This window comes from Drosophila willistoni, unplaced genomic scaffold (assembly GCF_018902025.1).
Source record: "Drosophila willistoni isolate 14030-0811.24 unplaced genomic scaffold, UCI_dwil_1.1 Seg531, whole genome shotgun sequence".
In the NCBI taxonomy this organism is placed as follows: Eukaryota; Metazoa; Arthropoda; class Insecta; order Diptera; family Drosophilidae; genus Drosophila; species Drosophila willistoni.
In genome coordinates, this window is record NW_025814459.1 from 3,550,134 (window position 1) to 3,574,559 (window position 24,426).

The 24,426-nt window shown below is 38.1% G+C and overlaps 1 protein-coding gene across 3 annotated transcripts in view; it reads right to left on the reverse strand.

The window, feature by feature from the left end:
* LOC111519665 (cyclin-dependent kinase 1) overlaps window positions 1–24,426 on the reverse strand; it is a 74,557-nt gene that overhangs the window by 27,589 nt on the left and 22,542 nt on the right. For 2 of the 3 annotated variants that reach the window (XM_023181477.2, XM_047013044.1), the window contains exon 2: window positions 11,904–12,407. The exons of the other annotated variant lie outside the window; for it this stretch is intronic. In XM_023181477.2, the coding sequence (XP_023037245.1) occupies window positions 11,904–12,407 (504 nt within the window). The remainder of the gene's footprint in view (window positions 1–11,903; window positions 12,408–24,426) is intronic. 3 annotated transcript variants of the gene reach the window in all.

The window sequence follows — 24,426 nt, forward strand, 5'->3', positions numbered from 1 at the left end:
GGTTAAAAATCTGTGTATAAGAATATACTGACCAGTTCTGACACAAGGGTTAATGTGCAGAGTAAGCCTTCACAACTAAAGAATAAAAAGAAATGAAAACACAAAAACAAAAACACGTATCACAGAGTCGCGGGTAGGCAAAAGACGAGAGCGCAAATCAATTAAGAATAGGAAAGAGCGGGAGAGCGCGTCAAATTGAACACATGCAACAACAATTTGTACGCAAGAGCGCGAGAGTTAGTTAAAACGGTAAAGACACAAAAGCAAAAGAGATAAACAAAACAACAACACCGCTAATGCAAGTATTGTTGTAAGTTTTGATTTTATTTAAATTTAAACAAAAACGACAGCAAGAATTCGCGAAATGAAAATAAAATTCGGATGTTGTAATTATTATTAATTAAACCGATAATTTAAGAGTTATGTAAAAGTATTTAATCGCGAGAAAAAATAAAAGTTGATAAGCGCAAAAAAAACACGTCCGTCCTCTGCAACGAGTGAAAGTTTTTGGATGATTGAATTAACTGTAAATTTCTTAAAAATGAATCAACAAATCAAATACTTAAAGCCTTTATTTGGTCCTCGGACTTTTTAAATGTGACGTTAAGCTTGAAGGGGGAGGGGGCGGTTCGGCAATGTGACAATCTGTGACAAAGGGGTGGGGGGGGGGTCAAAAATTGTCAAAAATCGCGTTACGTAATTTATGGACAGCCCCTTACGAACTTCATTGGTTGGGCACTCGTGTGTGGAGAAGAAGCGAAGATAGGCATTCTGTCTGCGAATGCTCTATTTAGTGGTTTCTTGTTGTGTTGCGAAGCTCGATTCAAAAGTAAACTCTGATAGGAGAGATGGTACGGGCAGGTTCGCACATTGAATTTTGGTTTTTGGGCAGTTTACCGTTTCATGGGGCTCGCCACAGTGGGCACAAGCAGTGTTGACTGAACAGTTTTTGGAGCCGTGCCCGAACAATTGGCATTTATAGCATTGCGTTAGCTTACCGGGTACTTTTTCTTTGTATTCCCAACGAACCCTAGTATGATTGACATACATAAAGTCTTTGCGCAGTTGTTGCATTGTTATGCTTTTGTTGGTAAAATATATGATGTATAGCAGCAGTGTATGATTCAATTTTGTTTTCTTTTCTACAATCTTAACGTCAAGGCACTGTAGTCCAAGATTGACTAACATGGTTTTAACATCTTCACCGGTGTGTTTATCCAGTCCTGATAGTACTGCTTTGAATGGTTGAGTGGTCTTAGGGGTATGAGTGAAGAACTGACATTTGCTTTGACTTAGTTGTAAGGAAACTATATCGAATAATTCCATGTTTGGTAGGAAGATTTTAATGCCGATGGAAATGGACCTTATAAAGTACTCCTGGATATTAAGTTTTCCGATAAGTTTGTGGATGAATTCTGCACTTTGCTTAAGTACAGTTGTTGGAGGTGGTTTGGGTTCAATCACTGTTTGGGCCTCCGCTTCACTTTCATTCGTCGTATCATTGTCCTCTTCGTCCCGCACTTGGAGTGGTAGGAAGTAGTTGGTGTATTGTTTAGAGTTTGGGGCTCTCGTTTGTAAGTTTTTCTGCGTTGAGACATTGTAGGAGAGGCAGATGCAGTTGCACCGCCAATAGTGTTGCTACGTTTAATTTTGGTGGTAGGTTTCGACGGTCTCGGGTAACGGTTGTAGTTGACGTACAGATTCAAGCTTACAGTGAAGAGATAGAGAGAACGTAGATTAGCTCGCTCTTGTTTCGACTGTACGCGTGGAGATTAGAAGTGTAACTGGATTTCGACCAAATTTCAAATTTAAGTGTGCCAAATTAGATTGCATAAGGTAGAAAAATACGGGAGATAATCGAGTTTTTTAAAAATCTTTACATAAACAAAATGTGCGCATTTACTAAACATATATACATACTAAATATGGTGTCTCTAGCTAGAATAGTATTTGAGATAAGCACTTTTTTTAAATTGCGGGGGTAGAAAAAGGCGTGGCAAAAATTTGAAATAAACTTGATCACTTTACATACTACACGAGTCTACATACCAAATTTGGTGGCTGTAGCTTTTACAGTCTCCAAGATCTAGGTGTTCATACGGACCGGCGGACGGACAAACGGACAAGGCTAGATCGACTCGGCTGTTGATCCTGATCAAGAATATATACACTTTAGGGGGTCGGAGAAGATTCTGTCTGTTACATACATTTCAGCGACTTTAATATTCCATTTCACCCTATGGGTGTATGGTATAAAAAGTCAAATGCCTTCGAAAGAACGGCCTACAATCTTAGCATAGCAGATAAGTTACGGATCAAAGTCACTGTTTTCCACCGATCGTTTTTATGGAAGCTAAATGATATAGTTAAGCGATCTTGATCAAATTTAGCACAGTCATTAATAGGTGTAATATTAAATTTTACGACAATAGCTCAGAAAAAAATGAAGTTATTGAAAAAAGTCACTGTTTGTGATTTTGCCGTTTGTATGGGAGCTTGATCAAATTTGGCATAGTCGTTTATATGTGTAATAAACTCACCAATAGTAAATTTCGACAATAGCTCAGAAAATAACGAAGGTATTAAGAAAAGTCACTGTTCGTGACTTTGCCGTTTGTATGGCAGCTACACTGACGAGCAAAACTGTAACACCAGCTTGCAGTCTTCAGTTGCGTAGCTCATAACTCTTTTCGGAGTTAACCTACAATGATGATCACTCTACCATTTGATTTTGTAACTATTTAGCTCTCTTGTCCAAAAGTTGGAAGTGATTTGGTCACCCAGACTAGAAATGGTAAGCAAAATTGAAGAAAAAGCCAAATGTTACAGTTTTGCACTCTCTTAGTTTTTAAATCAATTTTTTTTTTTTTTAAATTTTTAAAGGGTATTAAGTGTTTTTAAAATATTTGTTGTATAAAATATTCAACTCCACATATGTTAAAAGCATCATCGAATAAAATTTCAGTAGATTAGCCCTTATATATCCTTTGGTATTGCCTTAACTTTATCAAGCCAAAAGATGGAAATTCTTATTTAATTACTCGAATTTCTTTTTTAAATTTCATTTGGATTTATTTATGCCAACATAAAATCCATTTTCTGATTTTATAATTTTGGGTTCTAATTAAATATTGGTCGAAATAGTGTTAAAAAATTGATTTCTAAACGCCAGGACCTATGTTTTACCCCATTTGAAGGCGTGTTTTTCCTGCAGTTTGTTAAAATATTATTTTTTTTATACTAAAATATTATTATTTGAACAGTTTTTTTTTCTGAGAGACACAAAAATTCCACACACAATTTAATAATACGGCCGTTACTAATGCCTAAATTGGTCAACTTTTTAGTATTGTGACGAGAGTCAATGATAGAAGCGTGTCTGCACTGATACTAGGTTAAACAATATATAAATTGGCACCACACAGATCCTTACTGCCGTTCTAAGTTAGTTCACGTTAAGAAACGATTACGATTAATTTAGGTAGTTTGAGGGCATATTACCTTAATTCAATATGTTTGATGCCTTTTTTGTATCAGAATATCGTAACGCTATGCAAATGCTTTGAGCGATAAATAAAAACAGAGATTTAGGCATTAGTTACGGCCGTATTATTAAATTGTGTGTGGAATTTTTGTGTCTCTCAGAAAAAAAACTGTTCAAATAATAATATTTTAGTATAAAAAAAATAATATTTTAACAAACTGCAGGAAAAACACGCCTTCAAATGGGGTAAAACATAGGTCCTGGCGTTTAGAAATCAATTTTTTAACACTATTTCGACCAATATTTAATTAGAACCCAAAATTATAAAATCAGAAAATGGATTTTATGTTGGCATAAATAAATCCAAATGAAATTTAAAAAAAAAATTCGAGTAATTAAATAAGAATTTCCATCTTTTGGCTTGATAAAGTTAAGGCAATACCAAAGGATATATAAGGGCTAATCTACTGAAATTTTATTCGATGATGCTCTTAACATATGTGGAGTTGAATATTTTATACAACAAAAATTTTAAAAATACTTAATACCCTTTAAAAATTAAAAAAAAAAAAAAAAATTGATTTAAAAACTAAGAGAGTGCAAAACTGTAACATTTGACTTTTTCTTCAATTTTGCTTACCATTTCTAGTCTGGGTGACCAAATCACTTCCAACTTTTGGACAAGAGAGCTAAATAGTTACAAAATCAAATGGTAGAGGGATCATCATTGTAGGTTAACTCCGAAAAGAGTTATGAGCTACGCAACTGAAGACTGCAAGCTGGTGTTACAGTTTTGCTCGTCAGTGTATATGATATAGTGGTCCGATCCGGCTGAATCCGAGATATACAACGCATGCAGTATATACAAGCCTACATGCAAAATTTCAGCTATGTAGCTCCAACGGTCTAGGAGGAGTTTGCGTTGATCCAGACGGACGGACAGACGGACGGACGGACGGACGGACATGGCTATTTGAACTCGTCTCGTCGTGCTGATCAAGAATATATATACTTCATATGGTCGGAAATGCTTCCTTCTATGCGTTGCACGCTTCTGACCAAAATTAAAATACCCTTTTTGCAAGGGTATAAAAACACATTACTATTGGAGAAACATGACACGAGATATCTCAATGTACATAAAGAAATGGAATAAGTGTCAAAAGTCAAAAACCACAAAACATACTAAAACTCCATTGAATTTTACCGAAACGCCTCAAATGGTTTTCGACGGGGTAATTGTAGACACGATCGGTCCATTTACTAAATCAGAAAAAGAAAATGAATATGCAGTAACTCTAATCCGCGATTTGACAAAATATCTTGTAGCAATACTAATTTAAGATAAAAGTGCGAAAACAGTAGCAAATGCTATATTTGAAGATTTTATTCTGAGTACGGTCCAATGAAGACGTTCATTACGGACATGGGAACAGAATATAAAAATTCAATAATTGAAGATTTATGTAAAAATTTGAGTATATACATATATTCTTGATCAGCAAGACGAGACGAGTTCATATAGACATGTCCGTCCGTCTGTCCGCCCGTTTGGATCAACGCAAACTCCTCCTAGACCATTAGAGCTACAGAGTTGAAATTTTGCATGTAGGCTTGTATATGTATATGCAGGGATATACTGTATATCTCGGATTCAGCCGGATCGGACCACTATATCATATAGCTCCCATACAAACGGCAAAGTCACGAACAGTGACTTTTCTCAATAACTTCGTTATTTTCTGAGCTATTTTCGTATTAGGTAGTTTATTACACCTATAAACGACTGTGCCAAATTTGATCAAGATCGGGTGACTATATCATGTAGCTCCAATAGGAACGATCGGTCGAAAACAGTCACTTTCGTCAATACCTTTGTTACTTTTAACGCAATTGCTTTCAAATTAAACATTGGTTAGTTTAATTTATCTGTTAATGACTGTGAATTTGATCAACATCTTGGTTATTTCCTATGGTAAGATTGTAGGCCGTTCTTTCGCAAACATCAGCCTTTTTAGATAAAACGTTTTTCCACTTTGATGGATAAGGGTGAGGAAAGAGTTACCAAAAAAAGTTGCAAGGGTATACAAACTTTGACGCGGTCTAAGTTAGCCCCAGCTCTCTGGTTTCCTAGTAAATTATCTTATTGTTAATAGAGAAATCTTATTCTAGGTTTTCATGACCGCCAGTGTATATACACTAGCTTGTTTTCTTTAGATATTAGGGCTTCGAATGCGCAACACTAAAAAAAACTCCTGCTGCCGAAATTACTACAGTTGCTCCACTAGCCAAACTGCCCTTAAATTCGGGCACACGCACTTTTTATTTATTTATATTTAGTTTTTTTTTTTTTTTTAATATGAACTGATTTTATTTACCAAAGTGGGGTTTTCGGGGGTTGAAAAATGTTTATATTTCATGCTCAGTGCTGGTGACTTGACATCGTGCTAGCAACGGCATGTATATGTATTCCACAGCGTGTGGATGCGTCTTTTTTTCTTCTTGTTGTGTGTACTAAGAAACAATATTATTTTTTTTTTATCATATTTCGTTTGCCGTTGCCACTCGTAAAATATACAGTGGCGAGCTCATGTGGATACATGTTTTGATCCTGTGACTTTGAGTGTCTGTAAAACCCACAAAAATCGATTCCAAATTTTTTACAAAAATCCACTAATAGTATATAAAACGAAAAACAAAGAATTTTATTCATTATCCCCTCCTTAGCTCGAATTATCCATAAAAAACTTAAAAATGAGCAAGTATCCACGTTTGTTCGTATTACAAAACTTATAGATTAAGGAATTTTTTTAACAAAAAAAAAACCCTTTGGCTGTAACCACACTTTTAATGCGGTATTAATTATTCTGATAATGACCCAATACACATATGGAGACGCGGCCAAAAATACTTATGTTTGAGATATAGTTATGAAAACTTGTCCAAAAATTTTAAAAAATATTTAAAACATGTAAAAGAAAAATTGAGCAGATCGGACTACTATATCATATAGCTCCCATATGACCAATAGGTTGAAAACAGTGATTTGTATGGCAATTGTTCGAGTTTTTAGAAATATTGCAAATAAACTCGCGCATTTGGCGTAAGTATGACGTTCCAGCTGGAATCGGATAACTATATTATATAGCCGTCATAGGAACAATCAGATAAAAAGTCAACATGGCGCTAGAAAGTGTACGGGATCTTCTCTTTAGCCGTTCTTACTTGTTTTTAATAAAAGAGGAAAGAAATGTTAGACCAAAATATGTATTTTCATGAATTAAAGAAAAATATATAACAAAAAAAAAACAATAAAAAGAGTCTTCTAATAAACAGATATGTTGTCAGGATATCTAGTTTTTTGGAGCTTAAAATGCCTTGATAGCTCGGAAAAAAATCCAATAACACTTTGCTGTTCACAAAATTCCGTAACAACAGATATTGATGCTTTGTCATTCCGGTCTCCATTAAAAGAGAAATTACTTCTGTCGGATCCGCTGGCAATACATTCCAACTTTGATTTTCATTGAGTAATGCAGAAACAGCGGTCTCATCAACTTCTACCAGCTGAGCTAAACGCCGACGCTTTGTTCTCGTCGAAGATTCTATAAAATTTAGTTTTTTACGGCCACGTGGAGCACTTTCCGTATTTTCCTGGTGTACATTTTTCGTATTCAATAAAATTGATTCCTTTGTACTCACTCAGCCAATCAGACGCATATTGTAAAAGGGAAGATTTGCATCCATAAAACAACAATTTTTTTACATATGTACTCAATAGGTTGAATAAGCGCATTGAAGTCTTCTAGAAGGCCGTTGTTTTCAAAAATTCGTTGCACATCAGCAATTACTTCTCGTAATTTTTTAGCGTTTATGCCTTTTTTGGAGCACCAAGAAAAGACAAAAACAAACACACGAAACAAATACAGAGGCTCCGATGGTCAAGTTGGACCTACACATCTGCAAGTTTCTGCAGCTGACTTAAACACTTTTCTTAAGTAAAAACTTGGATTAATACAATGAATATAGACTCAACCGAGTAATGGGGGGGGTACACAACTAAAACTTTAGGTAAACATAAAAGTCATGCACAAAAAAGGAACAAAAACTAAGGTTTCATAAAACATTAATTTTAAAAGGACAAAAACACAAAATAGTTTTTAAGTATTTACAAAAAAATCCGGTTTGCCATTGTGAAGTATGAACATTTTGGAGACAATTTGCATCAACATTTTTTTTCTACGTTGTTGTGACTTTTTTTTTAATTTTTGGCCTCTGGCGGAACCACTGTGCAATAGGGGTATTTCCAAATTGTCTGTCATTCCTAAAGCCTTTGAGAAAATAATAACATTTCAAGTGACGCATTTTTGTAGCCCTATTATCGCGTCATCCCAACGTGGCCTTGCTTTTATATATGTTGAACGATCTTGGTATCCCCAGCCTTTTGCTTGATTGCATTCTCCAATATATTTCTAAGCGTACACAAAAAAAGTCTTCTTTGAGTCCTAATATTCTAAAACGAAGTTTTCACCTCCAAGTGACTTTTGGATTACCACAGGGTAGTCATTTGGGTTCATTGTTATGCACTTCTTTATAAAGGATCTTGTCGTTGGAGTTGACACATTCTCTTGCGTGTATGGAGAAAATGTTAATGCTATGCTTCAGTTATAAAGACATATCGTTTTCTTGCCTGCTTTATTCCTTTTAACCTTGATAGTTAATGTGAAATCAACATAATAAACCTCAACAGCTTCAAATGTATAGCTATGTCTTTTTATAAATGCACTCCGTACATAGGAACTTATTATCTAAACGATACTCTTGTGTTTGTGAAGCTATGTTGAAAAGAATTTGACGATCTGATCCCAACTAAAATTCTATTTATTTATTTTTTCTATAATTCATTTATTCTATTCACAATTAATAAAGCTCAAATTCGTTGTAAAAGCTATCTGAAGCTAAGACAACACAATAAAGATTTTAATACCTTTGGCATCCTTTTCCAGTAGGCGGCTTCTTTAAATCAATCTTCTTTCTCTTAATAATCATAGAATAATGCTTGGTTCTATCTTTATTCACAAACTTATAATAGGACATAAACTCTCCTGACTGACATCAGTACATATCGGTGACGGTCGAACTTGCAGTATACGAGGGGAGATTGTAGAGCGCAATCAACTCTTTCACGGGGTATAAATGAAATGGCTAAGAAGTCCGTGATTTCAGGCTGGTACCCAAAGCAGGTGACACCAGCCACTTCCAAAAGGCCGATAAGACTAACCACATTGCTGCTCAAGACGCTTGAAAAGTTCTTGGTTATCACCTAAATGGCAACTAACACGCCTATTCTAAGGGAAATTCAATACAAACCGAACTACACAGCAACTATGACCGTGAAAAAAGCGCTTCACAAAAAAAAGGCGGCGCGTTCAAAAACGTATCGACAGATGCCATTCATAAAAGATTAAGAGCCTTTGGAGTTCATCAAGCTCTTGTGTTTTATGTCTATGGGCTGCTAAAATTTAATGTTAATGTTAAACCCCATTCATTAATTCCTTTTATAATGGAACATAGTGGTCATTGACCTGCTCAACACATACAAATGGACTGCCTATCGGGAGACATAAGCATCATCATGTCCCTCAAAAATTAGTTCATCTACTACTTAGAAATTATGCTCTCATGCGCCAGTTAAACCGCCCAAAATAGATGGTAGGTTTTTAGCACTAAGAAACCAGATAAAAGGCTTTACAAGGGGAATTGCAGGTATGCGAATTATCGAATTTGACAAATTTTGGATATGTTGTAGAACACCCCGACATTTGAGGCAGTATTAAATATTTCGGCGTATATTCTATATTAATCGCGTTTAAAACTATATCTTTGGTGTCTTTTAGGTAAAACGCCGAGAGTATTTTTAATATAATTATTTTAATTAATAATTTTTATTTTTTCGCTTTTTTAATAGGTTTGATTCTCTATTGATGATTTGTAATTGGAAACATTTTTTATCAATATACATATGTCGAAATATTCGAAGATACAAATGATTTATCAATAAATACCAGTTATAAGTTCTATGCTGCTGGTTCAAAGTTGACAGACGAGACGATTTTTATTTGGTTTGTTTCTTTTATATTGGATTGTTTCTTTCAACCTTGAAAATATTCCGATTTAATGTTATCGTACGGGTGAACTTGACCGGCACACTGGAGCCCGTAGAGACATTTATATAAGGAACGCATTTGTCGATTAGAGAGCTAAGAGTAGAAAAAACACACTGCTCATTCTATATCACTGCACTCCAATGAGGAAAGAAGTTTGTTAAGAAGATTGAGCTTTGTTTTACGAAAATATCCACGACGCGAAATTGAGATGTTATTCAATGAGATAGTAACGGAATTGTAAGAAAAGATAACTTCAATGGTAGGGTGATAATGATCTTCAGGCTTCACAATGGGCTGTGATCGAAATAACAGTAGGTTCCGAGACAAAGACAAGCTCAAGGATTCTTTTAGAAGAGTTAAGTAAACAATTCAACTGGTATAGAAGACATTCACGAAGGCTATCAGAAAAAAACATGTTGAGATGAATGAATTAAGAAAGATAGATTATCATCAACCAGCCAAGAAATACTAGGCAAGTTAAAATCACCTATAACTATAATCACGATCTTTAAGACGAATAAAAATGGTTTGCAGAGCGTCAGCATGGTGCATAAGCCAAGCTTTGAGAGAAACTGACCACAAGCACAAAGAAGAGAAAACAAAAGAAAGACTAGCGCTGAAGGTATGATCGAGGCGATAAAGAGAGCAAATGCAGAAGCAATGACGAAAAAAAAAAAAAAAAAACTGAAAAAAAATAAAATACAAAACACTAAAACACACAAAAACTAATTAATTGGCAAATTATGCAAATAAAACACAAGGGTGTGAAGCAAAACACACCGGCGAAATCGTAAACGAACTAAGCATAATTGAGAGAAACAATAAATAAAGCAGAAGCTGTTATATATGTAGCTTTTATATACATATGTAGCTTTTATATACATATGTAGCTTTCATATACATATGTAGATTATGGCATGTATGATGGCATCCATCGCCTCCAACTCACGAGCTGGTTGCGACTACTAGTTTTCAATGATGATGTAGCTAGGTTTCTTCATCAGGCAAGTGTAGAGTGCTTTAGGTGCAAAAACGAACAGGTAGAGAGTCCTGAGAATGCTCTCTATGCATGCTCCATGTTTGACGCAGAAAGGCAAGCGGCCAAAACCCTCTGTGGCGGTCCACTATTATCATGGAATCTGGTGGCATTGATGACATTAAAGCAGTCAAATTGGTCAGCTATCTGCACCAATACGCACTTGCGAAAGGCAGCGCGATTCAAGCTGGATCTGTAAAATCCTTGCCTCCAAACTTAACCCAAACCAGAAGGCCGAGGCCAACTTCGACCACGTCAAAGTTTGTATACCCTTGCAACTTCTTGGTAACTCTTTCCTTATCTATAGCCAATCAAAGTCATCAAACGTTTTATCTAAAAAGGCGAAAGAACGTCCTTTAATCTTAGCATAGGAAATAACGAAGATATTGATCAAAGTCACTGTTTTCCACCGATCGTTCCTATGGGAGCTATATGATATAGTCACCCGATCTTGATCAAATTTGGCATAGTCGTTTATAGGCGTAATAATCTCTCTAATACGACAATAGCTTAGAAAATAACGAAGTTATTGAGAAAAGTCACTGTTCGTGACTTTGCCGTTTGTATGGGAGCTATATGATATAGTGGTCCGATCAAAATTTCAGCTCTGGAGCTCATACGGTCTAGGAGGAATTTGCGTTGATCCAGACGGACGGGCATGGCTATATGAACTCGTCTCGTCATGCTGATCAAGAATATATATACTTTATATGGTCGGAAATGCTTCCTTCTATGTCACACTTCTGACCAAAATTAATATACCTTTCTTGCAAGGGTATAAATATCAAATATGCCCTTGCAGTCCTAATAATACATTCCCAATATTCCAAACAATTACTTAGGCAAAAAAACGAAAAAAAACTTTTTCCAACCAAAAATACTTTTAGAATTGTGACGGACGTGTATGTAAAATATATATGTATATACTTTATAAAGTCGCATAAGGTTAAAAAATACAATATTAATAAATACTTAATTCGGACGAATTAAAAAATACAACTCAACGGTTTTACAATCCATCGATTCGAATTTGTTAAGTATAATATTTGTGCTTACATCATCTTACTTCAATCTGATTTGTAATTTTTATTCAATAGTTCCTTCTACATGATTTTTTTGCTAACACCCTTTTTTTAAATAAATATTAAAATAAAATTTAAATAAATAAAATAAAATAAATATTAAAATAAAATTTTCAATTTTACACATAGTTTACCTGAACATTCGAAATAATTGATCTATTTCAGAGTCTCCTTGAAAGAGAGGCTTTCGTGTAGCCATTTCAGCGAAAATGCAGCCAATTGACCAAATATCCACTGGGCAAGAATACCGATGCGAACCCAAAAGCACTTCAGGAGCTCTGTACCATAATGTGACAATTTCGTGTGTATATATTCGCACGGGAATACCAAAGGATCTCCCTAATCCAAAATCGGCCACTTTGATTATGCCATTTTTGTCGATTAAAAGATTTTGTGGTTTGAGATCGCGATGCAATACGCGACGCCGATGACAAAACGAAATTGCGTTTGTGATTTGATACAAATAGCTCTGCACTAGTTTGCTGTCCATTTGTTTTTCCGTTGGCAAGGAATCCATATATTTCTTTAGGTCCATTGACAAAAACTCAAATATTAAGTAAATTCGATTCTCCTCCATTAGAACATCTTCCAAGCAAACGATATTTGGATGTTTTAACTCTTTTAATAACGAAATTTCCCTGCAAAAACAAAATTATATTATGTTACATATAAGGGGTATCTGGTTAGATAACGATCTGCCTAGAATTTAAGTCATACCTTGCAACAAGCCGGCTCGAGGTCAATCTGCAAAAAGAAGATTACTTCAACGGCAGTGTTGTGTGTACAAAGGGGAGCAGGTTGTCTCTGTACAGCTTTTTACACATGCTGTTCCAAAAAAAATATTTCTATGTGGTACAATTACCGTGTATGAACTATTAGGCCATGAACTTAGTTTGTTAAGGACGAAGCTTTTACACTAATTTTCCATAGCGTTTAAGGGTATGCATGTAGACTTTGGCTTTTAGGCTTCGCCAATCTTTTTTCGCCTCATTAAGTTACAATTCCCAATTAGTTTCAGAACTTGGTGGTTTTTGAAATAGCCATTACGACAACCTGCTCACATTTTTGTCTTACCTTTGAAGTAATCTTCTTTTGTGAAAATTAACCTAGAAAGGCAAGTTATTATATTATAGGTATAATTTTATTATATTATATCAGAAAAAAAAATTCACATAACCAAAAAAATTATTTGCTAACTTTTTTGAGAATAAATTAAAATATTTCACCCTATTAACAAAATGTCAAATACTTGATCGCTCATATAGGAGATTTGCACCCGTTTAGGTGTGATTTAAGAGCATTGAACAGCATTCCACAGTTACTGCATAGTCTTAGTGCGACGTTATTTATGTCCTTGGTGCAAATGCCATCTTAATGATGTTCGCCGCAGCCAACACACACTGACCTAAGATTGCAATTGTTAGAGGTGTTGTATTCCTGGCAGTTTTTGCACTGCGGTGGTTGGTATCTCCTATGGGGCTCCTCTACGGTGATTCTTCTGTGCAATAGGAGTTGAAGGTTGCAGATTGGGTGCACTTCATTTGGCTTTGACCGCTTTGTAGCGGCTGTGCGAATTTGTTCCTGTTGATGATGTTGACAATGGACTTAACCGCAAACGCTTTCTTGGCCAATGCGTTGCATCGTTGAGTTTATTGTTGTGGGCGATTTGGCGTTGACGGCTTGAGGCAGATCAATACTTCGGCAGACGTTGCTGTCAACGAGCTCAAGGTGCTGGTTGGTGCAATCGGTGACCCAATTATCGATATTGATGGAGAACCACATTGTTCTCTCCACGGTCAATTGCTGTTGGTTGCTGAGTGGCTTGAATTTTTGATCGACACCACTGAAAAGTACGCGTTGTTCCGTTGGACCTAGAGTCGACGCTCACGTTGTTGTTGTACAATTTGTTCTTGTAGGCGTTGCTGGTGTGGATCAAGAGAGCTTGGGCCCGAATTGGTGGTCATGGCTTTTCCAAAAATTACACATTCTCTTGTTGCAATTTAGTATTTATTGCTATTAGAACAAACTAATAGCAATATGATTTTAAATAGGCTTCTCTGAGGCGACTGAGAGCCCTATACAATTTTTTTTGCAATTGCGGTCTATTTTAAACTAAAATTTGCGGAGTGCATTAAAATCACACGTCTGTATACGGCGGCGGTTGAAATTGAAATCAAATAAAACCGGTTTTCTCAAACACTACACTACCTAGAGACACCAAATTTGGTATGTGTATTTGCTTAGTAAATGCGCACATTTTCTATGCGTAAAGATTTTGCCACGCCCCTTTTCGACCAGCAATTTTATAAAATTCGATTATCTCCCGTAATTTTCTACCTTGTGCGATAAATTTTGGCACTTAAATTTGATAATGATATCCAGCTAAATACTAAATACTTTGATCAAAATCGTTTTTCCATATGGCCGGAATTGGCCGTTGGCTGTTGGGGGCGCTAGGGTGCTCGTATGGTTGAGTGAGCAAAATACTAAGATATGCTTGTAAAAAGCATGTAAGCTGAATTTTTAAAAATTCCGTAATGTATTTGTTATCATAAATTTGAAATATTTGTTTTAATGGGTTATGGTATACCTAAGTCGGCGAGACGACTTACTTAATTTATTAATTTAAAAAATGGTTCGTTTTTTGCTGTCTAATATATTTTTAAGTCGGAATCAATCAATAAATCAATTGAAATAGAATTAGCATCTTTCCGACATTAGCTACTTTTAAAATAACACCAGAAAGTTTAATTTAAGTTAGAGTCCAAAATTTGGAGTCGAAGGAAGATTGCTTGCGTGGGTGTACACGACCGCTCCAATACACGCCATTGAACTCTGTGGATTCACTGATGAATCCACTCAAGACTACATCGCCGTCATCTATAGTCACAAATGGGTAACATCAGAGTAGATAGAAAAGCATTAGTGTGCTAATCTCGACTTAACCATTTATTAATATATTGGAAATAAACCTAATAGCTGTAATCAATCTGTGTAAATAGAATGTTGGTTTCTGAACAATTACAGCACAATCGTAAAAAAAAGAACGTTAGAACTTAAAGTTACGCGGTAGGAAACAAGTGATAAGTACGAAAACAGTACAATGATAAAAAAAAATCCAAAGGATTATTTATAATAAAATAAGACGTCTCCCCGACTTTGGTATACCATGCACCAAGTAAAATTTTTTTTAAATTTATAAGACAACATGTGCATATACAATATTTTACAAGCTGCTCACCAGACATATTTTATCCTACACACTTCTAAAAGCTCACCGGCACTAGCGCCTTTGGTGACAAACGTTAATATGAATAATTTAGTTCTTTTCAGTCCGATTTTACTAGGAACTACAAATCGATATGTCAAGTTTGATTTTGATTTAAAAATAAGGTGAGAAATAATTATTGTCAAATTTCGGGGGCGTAAAAAGGCTTGAAAATTGTAAATAAACCAAAAAATTTGTTTGAGCGGGACTTCAGGTCAATCTTACTGATTTATTTGTAAGATTTTAAATCATAGGCAGCACAAAAGGTGAGCAGGTTGTCTGTATAGCTATTTCAAGAACCACCAAGTTCTATCATCAGCAGACTTCGCTAAAGAATCCACAATTGTAATGGCCATACCAAATCTTCAACGCTAAAACTAGTTGGGAATTACATTGCCAACTAAATGAAGCGAAAAAAGAACGGCAAAGCTTGCAACTGCAGATTCCACCTTTGTTGTGTGCATACCCATGGGCGCCAGCTGAATTAGTGTAAAGGGCTTCGCCTTAACCAACTAATCGTCGCGCCCAAATATTTTGTAATAGTATATTGTACTATATGCAAAAAAGAGGGTTTTTTACAGCAAGTGTAAAACAAAACGGCCAGTTGCGTGACGTTAATCTTTGTACTCCTCGCCATCTCCATAGGTTGGATTCTGAAGAAGGTACCCCAAAAACCAGAAACACCACCCTCCCCCAGGATCACCGCCCATAAGTACAAAGGATCTCCGGGACGTCGATTTTTGAGGGGGGAGGAGTTACCACACCCATCCTCACACGAGGCCTCTTTCCCCTCCTCTCACACAAGTAGCACCCCTGGGACGCCTTTCCCTTTACAAGCCAGACCATGCCCCGCACCCCGGCCTCTCACATTACAAAGGGACTCGATCGGCACACTCTACCAGTATCGGGTAAAATACCCTCCCTCGATCTAAGTAATACTAACCCTTGACCACACACACACCCCCATACATTCTAGGTACACTAACAGACCACACACCCACGCGTATGACCTAAGTGCATCGCGACCTATATCACTTCTCACTTTTAGTCAACTAAGAAACCCACATCTTTCATTTCCTATAAACACTTAACACACTTAGCCAAGTAAGCAACTTATATTTCCTAGTGTTTATACGACCCAAGCAGATATGTGACCCAAGACGACCCATGCTGGGTCACACTAGACACTTCACTTCCCTTTTCTAGTATAAGCACTTTTATATCATCTAGCCTAGCCATTCTTTGAATATTGCCGATAAGCAGAATTCGCCGGAAGAGGCGACCCACTTTGGACACGATCCCAACGCCGCTGCCGGCGGCATGACGCCGCGGCCAGCGCTCATAGGGCATCTCGGGGTATATTTAAAGGACCACGCTCCACAGAGCAGGCAGTCTTAGTTTAGACTTAGAACTAGTTATGTCAAGTACAATTAAATAAAAATCTTATAACGTTCTAAATCAAGTGTTGTGTTGTGCGTCACTATAAAAACCAGAGTTCCCAAAGTCCAATCCTTATTCCCAAGGAAGGATATGGTAAGAATCCACCAATAAAAGAAATGAGAACTCCTAACTGGCGCCCGAGCAGGGACCCGTAATTTTTCTAGAAGTATAATAGTGCTACTCATCCGTCAGGGGGAATCTAGAAATATTACGGGTCTAGACAATAGTAGGAAGAGCTCCACAGTTAAATGCAAGCCAAATGTCGGCAGAACGAGTATTAAAATAAAATAATTAATTGCTCAGGCACAAACCTGACCTATCCCAATTTAAAAAAAAAAAATATAATGTAGGCCACTAGGCCAACGGGAAATGCTTCACCTGATCATGGTGATACTTGAAACCAACTCGTGCCTCGGCTTGCATAAAACTGCTGACTCTTCAAGTAACAATCCCGAACGCGTTTTGCTAACCACTGCATTCTCGAGCCAGCAGAATCAGGCAAGGTGGAATTAGCAAAACGAAGGGAAATTTTGCGCCTCTTGCATTTTTGGGCGTTAACATATAAATTGAAGAAACCGGAAGGGGAACGTCGCGCGAACGAACGCGTAAAAAGAAAGAAAATCTAGCCGCATGCAGAGGCAAGGTTCAATTATCCCTATGAGTGGATATGACTTTCGAACTCCCTCTTCCGGTGTCTTGCTACAGTAAATGACTGGTTGAAAGGCCAAGCCCTCCTTCAAGGAGCTGCGGAAAAAGTTCATTTGGTTGAAAACCCAAGCCCTCCTTCTGAGCAAGGAGCTGCTGAAAGTAAAAGCGTATGACTGGTTGAAAGGCCAAGCCCTCCTTCAAGAAGCTGTGGAAAAAGTTCATTTGGTTGAAAACCCAAGCCCTTCTTTCGTAAGGAGCTGCGAAAATATATGAATGGTTGAAAAGCCAAGCCCTCCTTCTCGGAGAGGAGCTGCGGAAAAAGTTTATTTGGTTGAAAACCCAAGCCCTTCTTTTCATAAGAAGCTGCTGAAAAAAATGCATGTGTTTACATTTGGTTGAAAACCCAAGCCCTTCTTCTGAGCAAGGAGCTGCGAAAATATGAACAAGTGCCCCAATTATATCTCCAATGAAAAGTCAAAACAACCCCTCTTGCTCTCTGATTCTGTGATTTAGTTTATTAATCAGGTTGGGGTTTCGAATTATCTTGGCCGTCTGCGGGCAGGAGTGGGATGCCTCCACTTGAGTGTACCACTCAAATTGGGACACCCAGCTCGCCTTCTATTTTTCTCGTAACGGAAAACTGACTCCAGAGATCGTCTGTTCAAGCTGTGTACAGTGGAAAGCGACCCCTCAAATGGAAGATAATCCAGACATTCCTGAATGATCAACTCGGGAACATTAATCAGCTTAGGGAACCGGAAGGGGATTGTTTCCTCGTCGTCATCCGGATTAGGCACGATAATTCTTGAGCTGGGAAAGTCATCCTCCCATAAACTGTAACTCCAATCAGATCTCGGTGACCCACTTCTGGTGACCCGAGGGAATAATTCGAAAGCTAAATCTGAATCCCCATCGGATTCAGAACTTGAATCCACTATCATGATTTCCTCCCCCATGGCCTCGTCATCAGAAGAAGAGTGGCAGTAAATTATTTCCGCTTGTGTAGTTGGATTAAAATTTTCGTCCGATCGTTCCATGTTCTTAGCTGATACTAAACAAACCTTACACCGACTTTGACCACTATGGGTTTCTGAGAAACACAAAATGCGAATATGCTTAGTCAGACGCTTGAGGTAAAAGAAATAAAAAAAAAAAAGGAAAAAACCCTAGAAGCAGCAATATAGGACCGAATCAACGCATTAAAGGGGCGAAAGGAGAAATGCGAAACATATGCACACAAATGCATTTCCAATTATGCACGCGCAGCAGAAACTAACGCGAAAACCAAAAATTGTTACCCTTTTTATGAGAGTTTTAAGGCACAATGACAGCATAAATGAGCTACTAAATTGGTGGCAAACTAACATTGTTATCCTAATGTGTATTTTCTATTCTTACAGATAATATTGTGAGTATCACGTATTGCAAAATTTGTTACACTACGGGTGAGATTCAAATCCAGGCACACACATACACACTTTAGGAGTCACCCACTCATAAAAAACAAGTATCGCATCCTACAATAGGGAATATAGAACTATTTAAAAATTGAAAACAGTTCCTGTAAAAAAAACTGAAATGAGTGACAACGAAAACTTGAGCAATTGGCAGCCGCAGGATATGCCGCGTACGTCACATCGGACAGTGATACCATGGTGAATACGCCACCAGTAGTCACCCCTGTGACCCATAGCGAACCTAGATCCCGAGTCGAGTCAACCGGTCAAGCCGGAATACTTAATTTAAACACCTACGCTCCCAATTTGAATGCCAACGCAGCATTTTAGCATTTCAATAGAGACCTAGGACCATGATTGCGAAGTTAGTTGACAGTGAAAATAATAAGCAATGGCATAAAGTATTAGATAAGGTAGAGTTTACAATAAATAACACAAGAAACAGATGCACCAATGAATATCCAAGTGTAATGCTATTTGTTATAAAACAAAGAGGTAGCATAACAGACAGCTTAAAGGAAAATGTAATAGAAAAAAATCAAGTTAAAGAAAATCGAAACTTAACAGAAATAAGGGAAAACGCAGTCATTAAGCAACAAAAATCACAAAAGTAAACAAAAAGGAAAAGAATAAGAATAATTATGTTCCGAGTAATATTATAACCGGAAGTAAAGCAACGAGTATCAGGGGATACTCAGGGTATACACCGATCACCAACCATTGACCTTTGCCCTGGGAAACCGCAACTCAAAACGCCAAACTAAAAAGATGGAAGGCCCGGATCGAGGAATATAATTGCAAGTTGTTCTATAAGCCGGGGAAAGCAAATGCAGTGGCCGATGCCTTGTCACGCATTACGGCGCATCTAAACCCTCTCAGGCTAACACAATCGGCTGGACAAACACTTCGCCTTCCACAGCACCGAGTTGTCACCCCACTCAACTCATTTCGGAATCAGAACTGCTCTCGAAGGAGCACTTTCCAAAACTCATCTAAATGGAATCAAGGTCCCGGAAATCGCCATTCCCGACATACAATCCATTCACTCCGTAACTAAAAGGAAACCCCTCGATCTTTTTTTTTATCGAACGTTGCCACAAGGCATGGGCGAAACCACCAATCCCAAGGAAACACTCCTGGAAAACGTTAGAGGATTGCTCGAACATCAACAAGCAATTACAAATAGGGCCAAGAACCTGAAAAGGGTTACAGTAATCACACAAACAGTGAAGAAGCTACACAAGTCACACATTAAGTAGAAACACACCTATACACATAGCACCTAAACAACTAAAAGCTAAGTTAAATTTAATATCACACTAAAAACACCCTTCTACTTCCAATACAAGCCCCCTCATTTTGTGTCTCCCATCGGTGGAGAGCTACCAAGTTTTTAAATACGAATCCCCAATCGTGACGTTACAGCAAGGGAAATGATGGAGAATAGAAGGACACACAAACTTGGTACCCGTAATTCCTCTTGACTCTTTTGCCGGCCTTGCGGAGAATCTATCACTAGCCCTGGACCAATACCCTTCTTGTGACCTGAAAACACTGGCCTCTCTCAAAATTAAAGATCTAAAAACAAAAATTGAGGAACTTACGGTCTCCAACAAGAGGGCTAGACGATCACTCAAATGGTTAGGTTCGGCTTGGAAATGGGTATCAGGATCACCAGATGCAGCTGACTGGGACCAGATTTTACAATCCCATGATTCCCTAATTAGGGAGAATAACCAGCAGTTTACCATAAATAAACAATTCTTGTCCGGTATCCAAGAAGTATTCGACAAAATAAACGAATTAGCAGGAGCCTTGAACACGATCAACAAGGATAACGACTCCGAATTGTCCATTCTACTAAATAAGATGCATGCCAACTCGCTTGATAAACTCAAACCTGCTGGACATAGACGAGCTACAGGATATCATCAAAACGACACCAAGCCTGCCTTACAACAACATCATAGAGGCTTTCTATTAAACTATGATGTGCTCAAACGGTACCTTGCTCCTATACAACATAGCAATGCCACGGGTACTACAACAGGAATATTCGGTGCAGATCATCAGGCCAACTATAACAAACAACCAACAACTTGACATTCCCTCGGGAAAAATTCTGGTAGGACCACGAGACACCTTCATTATATCAAGGAGCTGCCAAACCATGGGCAATATCACCATATGTAAGGAATCGGACATCACCCACCTGGATGAGGATTCTTGCCTGCCAAGACTGATAAAGGGAGGCACCGCAAAATGTCATTCAGTAACCAACACGGCGAGCCCCATCGAATTGCTGGAAGATGGCACCATATTCACGACCAACTTTAAAGGAAAGATGACAAACGGCGTTGTAGAATCGGACCTAAACGGGACCTTTGTCATTAAATTCTCAAACGAATCAGTGACAATTGGTAATAAAACCTTCAAAAGCCAGACGATCACAAGAATGCTGGCAATACCTTCCACATTGTCAGAAGTCATAAACGAAGGGCACAGGTTAAACGTGGAATACGCTCACAATTTGCATATAAACAATTTACGCCGCCTGGACACTCTAACAAAAGGGACCACCATCACGGCCAGTTGCGTGACGTTAATCTTTGTACTCCTCGCCATCTCCATAGGTTGGATTCTGAAGAAGGTGCTCCAAAAACCAGAAACACCACCCTCCCCCAGGATCACCGCCCATAAGTACAAAGGATCTCCGGGACGTCGATTTTTGAGGGGGGAGAAGTTACCACACCCATCCTCACACGAGGCCTCTTTCCCCTCCTCTCACACAACTAGCACCCCTGGGACGCCTTTCCCTTTACAAGCCAGACCATGCCCCGCACCCCCGCATCTCACATTACATAGGGACTTGATCGGCACACTCTACCAGAAACGCCTGAACGAGTATCGGGTAAAATACCCTCCCTCGATCTAAGTAATACTAACCCTTGACCACACACACACACCCCCATACATTCTAGGTACACTAACAGACCACACACACACGCGTATGACCTAAGTGCATCGCGACCTATATCATTTCTCACATTTAGTCAACTAAGAAACCCATATCTATTCACAGACCCATCTATTCAACTCTCATACAAGCTTCCTGACTATTGGAGCATATTTCGAGCGAAGGTCTTCCCTTTAGGAAAAACAGCAAAGTTGGCGATGTCGCTTTCCCCAGACAATGATCGCGTAATTTTTTTGTGGACAGTCAAACAGCCATTAAAACCAACAGAAACGCTTCAACACCTCTTATGCGAATGTCCAGCCTTGGCAGGTACTGAATTCGCTTCAGGATGCGGCCTACCGAACAATTTACGAACTCGTGGCCTTCGCCAGACACCTGGCCTTCGCCAGACATATCTAAGCCCCGCTAGGTGTTTTACACATCCGTCAACATTACGGGCCACATTAGGTCTATGTAAGACTCCAATGGGGTATCCACCGGCTGCACCTAACCTAACCGATTAGCAATAGCTAGCTGAATATTTTATTCTTGAGAAACGATGTTTACCTCGAATAACAATTATATAATTACTTGATCTGGCTTAGATAATAAAAAGCACAGAAAAAAAATTTCAGCCCGATAGCTTTTAAGATGGCTGAGTAAAACGCATACGTACCGACGGACATGGCTATATCGACTCAGCTTTTCATGCTGACCAAGAATATATATACTTTATGGGGTCGGAAACGTCTCCTTCTGTGTAGAAGCTTCTAGAAGAAGCATAGGTGAAAAAATTAGAGTATCCCCATGAAATTTACTAATATGATTGTATTGGATATAAAACTTCAGATCCCAAAGTTTTAATCTGATCGGATAAATAGAACACAAGTTAGAGTCAATATAAGTCGGTTCAAGCGCTGTCGGCAGCGCTGCTTGCTGCTACGTCATCATCAAATCAACAGAGCACATGCATACACACACAGACGCAACGCTACATACATAAGCTGTATGTGTATGCGTGACGTGCTTTGCTTAGGGAATGATGGAAGAAAAAGAAAAAAGAGTAATTATTTTTTGTTTGTGTTTTGATGAATTGAGTTGCAGGGAAAGAAATTTCAAAATGTAAAAATATTATTGCCAAGGACTGCAAGGGTATATATATATATATATATATATATATATATGTGAAGAGGTGTTGTCCGCATCAGAATGGTTATGCCCGTCCCTGGTAATTGGGAGAGCGTCTACAAGAGCATTGAGAGAGCGAATTGGAGAGTCAGTCGTCAGTCGGGAGTTGCAGTTGAGAGTTGAAAGTTGTCAGTCGAAAGTTGTCAGTCGAAAGTCGTCGCGAAGCCCAATCAAAGTTGTTCTCAGTTGTCTTTTATATAACCTAACCACCCAGAATGTCTATAATACTTTAATTAATAAACATAATCAATATAATAAACTTTACATTTGGGGGCTCGTCCCATTCTGAATTGGATTAGGCTATTAAACATTACATTTAAGAACCCGATCGATGTTATACTAATACATACGTATATGTACGTGCGTGAAAAGAAAAAAAAGAGACCAAAAAGTGGACAAAGTTGAACCAGCAATATACATACAAAGTGTTTAATGACGACACGCACACCATCTCAAAAATCGAATTCGCAGAAGACCCCGAAAAGGGCGCGAAACGCAGTGGCTGTGGCGCCAATATCAGCAGACAAAGCATCATCAGTGCCGCCAAAAATTCGGCATCAGAAGCCGAAAGAGGAAAGAGAGAGACAGACAGAAACAGTGACCGAAACAGTGATCGAAACAGTGAGCGAAGAAATCACAGAAGTAGCGACCGAAACAGCGCTTGACCTAATAAACAAAATTGAAACAGTGGAAACGGAACAAGCGATGGCTAACGCCGTGGAAATGCAAAGTCAATTGCAACAGATGATGCAATTGCTGACGCTTAAAATACAAGTCGACGAACAGCGAGAAAGCCAAGTCCATATGGCATCGAATTGCCTTGAAAACATTGTTGGAGAATTTAATGGAACTGGCCCAAGGAAATGGTTTGAAGTTTTCGAGTACAATGCAGATGCATTTGAGCTTAACGAAAAGCAAATGTACGCACAAGCGAGAGGCAAGATGAAAGGTGCTGCCAAACTGTTTTTGGAATCAGTAAGTGTTAACAATTATGCCAATTTGAAAAGTTGTCTAATCGAAGAATTTGAGTGTGAATTAAATAGCGCTGAAGTCCACCAACTGTTGAGAGAACGGAAAAAGCATAAACAGGAGTCGATTCAGGAATATATTCTCACTATGAGAAAGATCGCCTCTGATGGGAATGTAGAAGAGTCAGCTGTTTTGCGATACATCGTAGACAATCTGTTTCTTAAGAACGAATTCAAAGTTGGTCTATATGCATGTAAAACCTTTAAGGAGCAAAGAAAAAACGGATGCCATCAATCGATTTGGAACGCCCAAAAATGTTAGAGCGGTTCAGTCTTTTCTTGGACTTACCGGATTTTTCCGAAAATTCATTAAAGACTACTCTCAAATCACAAGACCATTAATAAATTTACTTCGAAAGGATGTAAAATTTCATTTGCTAACGAGCAAACCACTGTTGCATCTATACTCGAGAGATGCTCCCACCGAGTTGCACACAGACGCATCAAAGCATGGTTTTGGAGGGATGCTACTCCAAAGTTTTAACGATAAACTCTACCCGGTGTATTTTTGGAGTAAAAAAACGACCGAATCCGAAGCTCAACGTCACAGCTACATATTAGAAGCCAAAGCTATGTATCTGGCTCTACGAAAGTTCCGGCTCTACCTGATTGGGATTCACTTTAAGTGACGGACTGTTCAGCGTTCAAGCAGACGACAAAGAAGGAAGACGT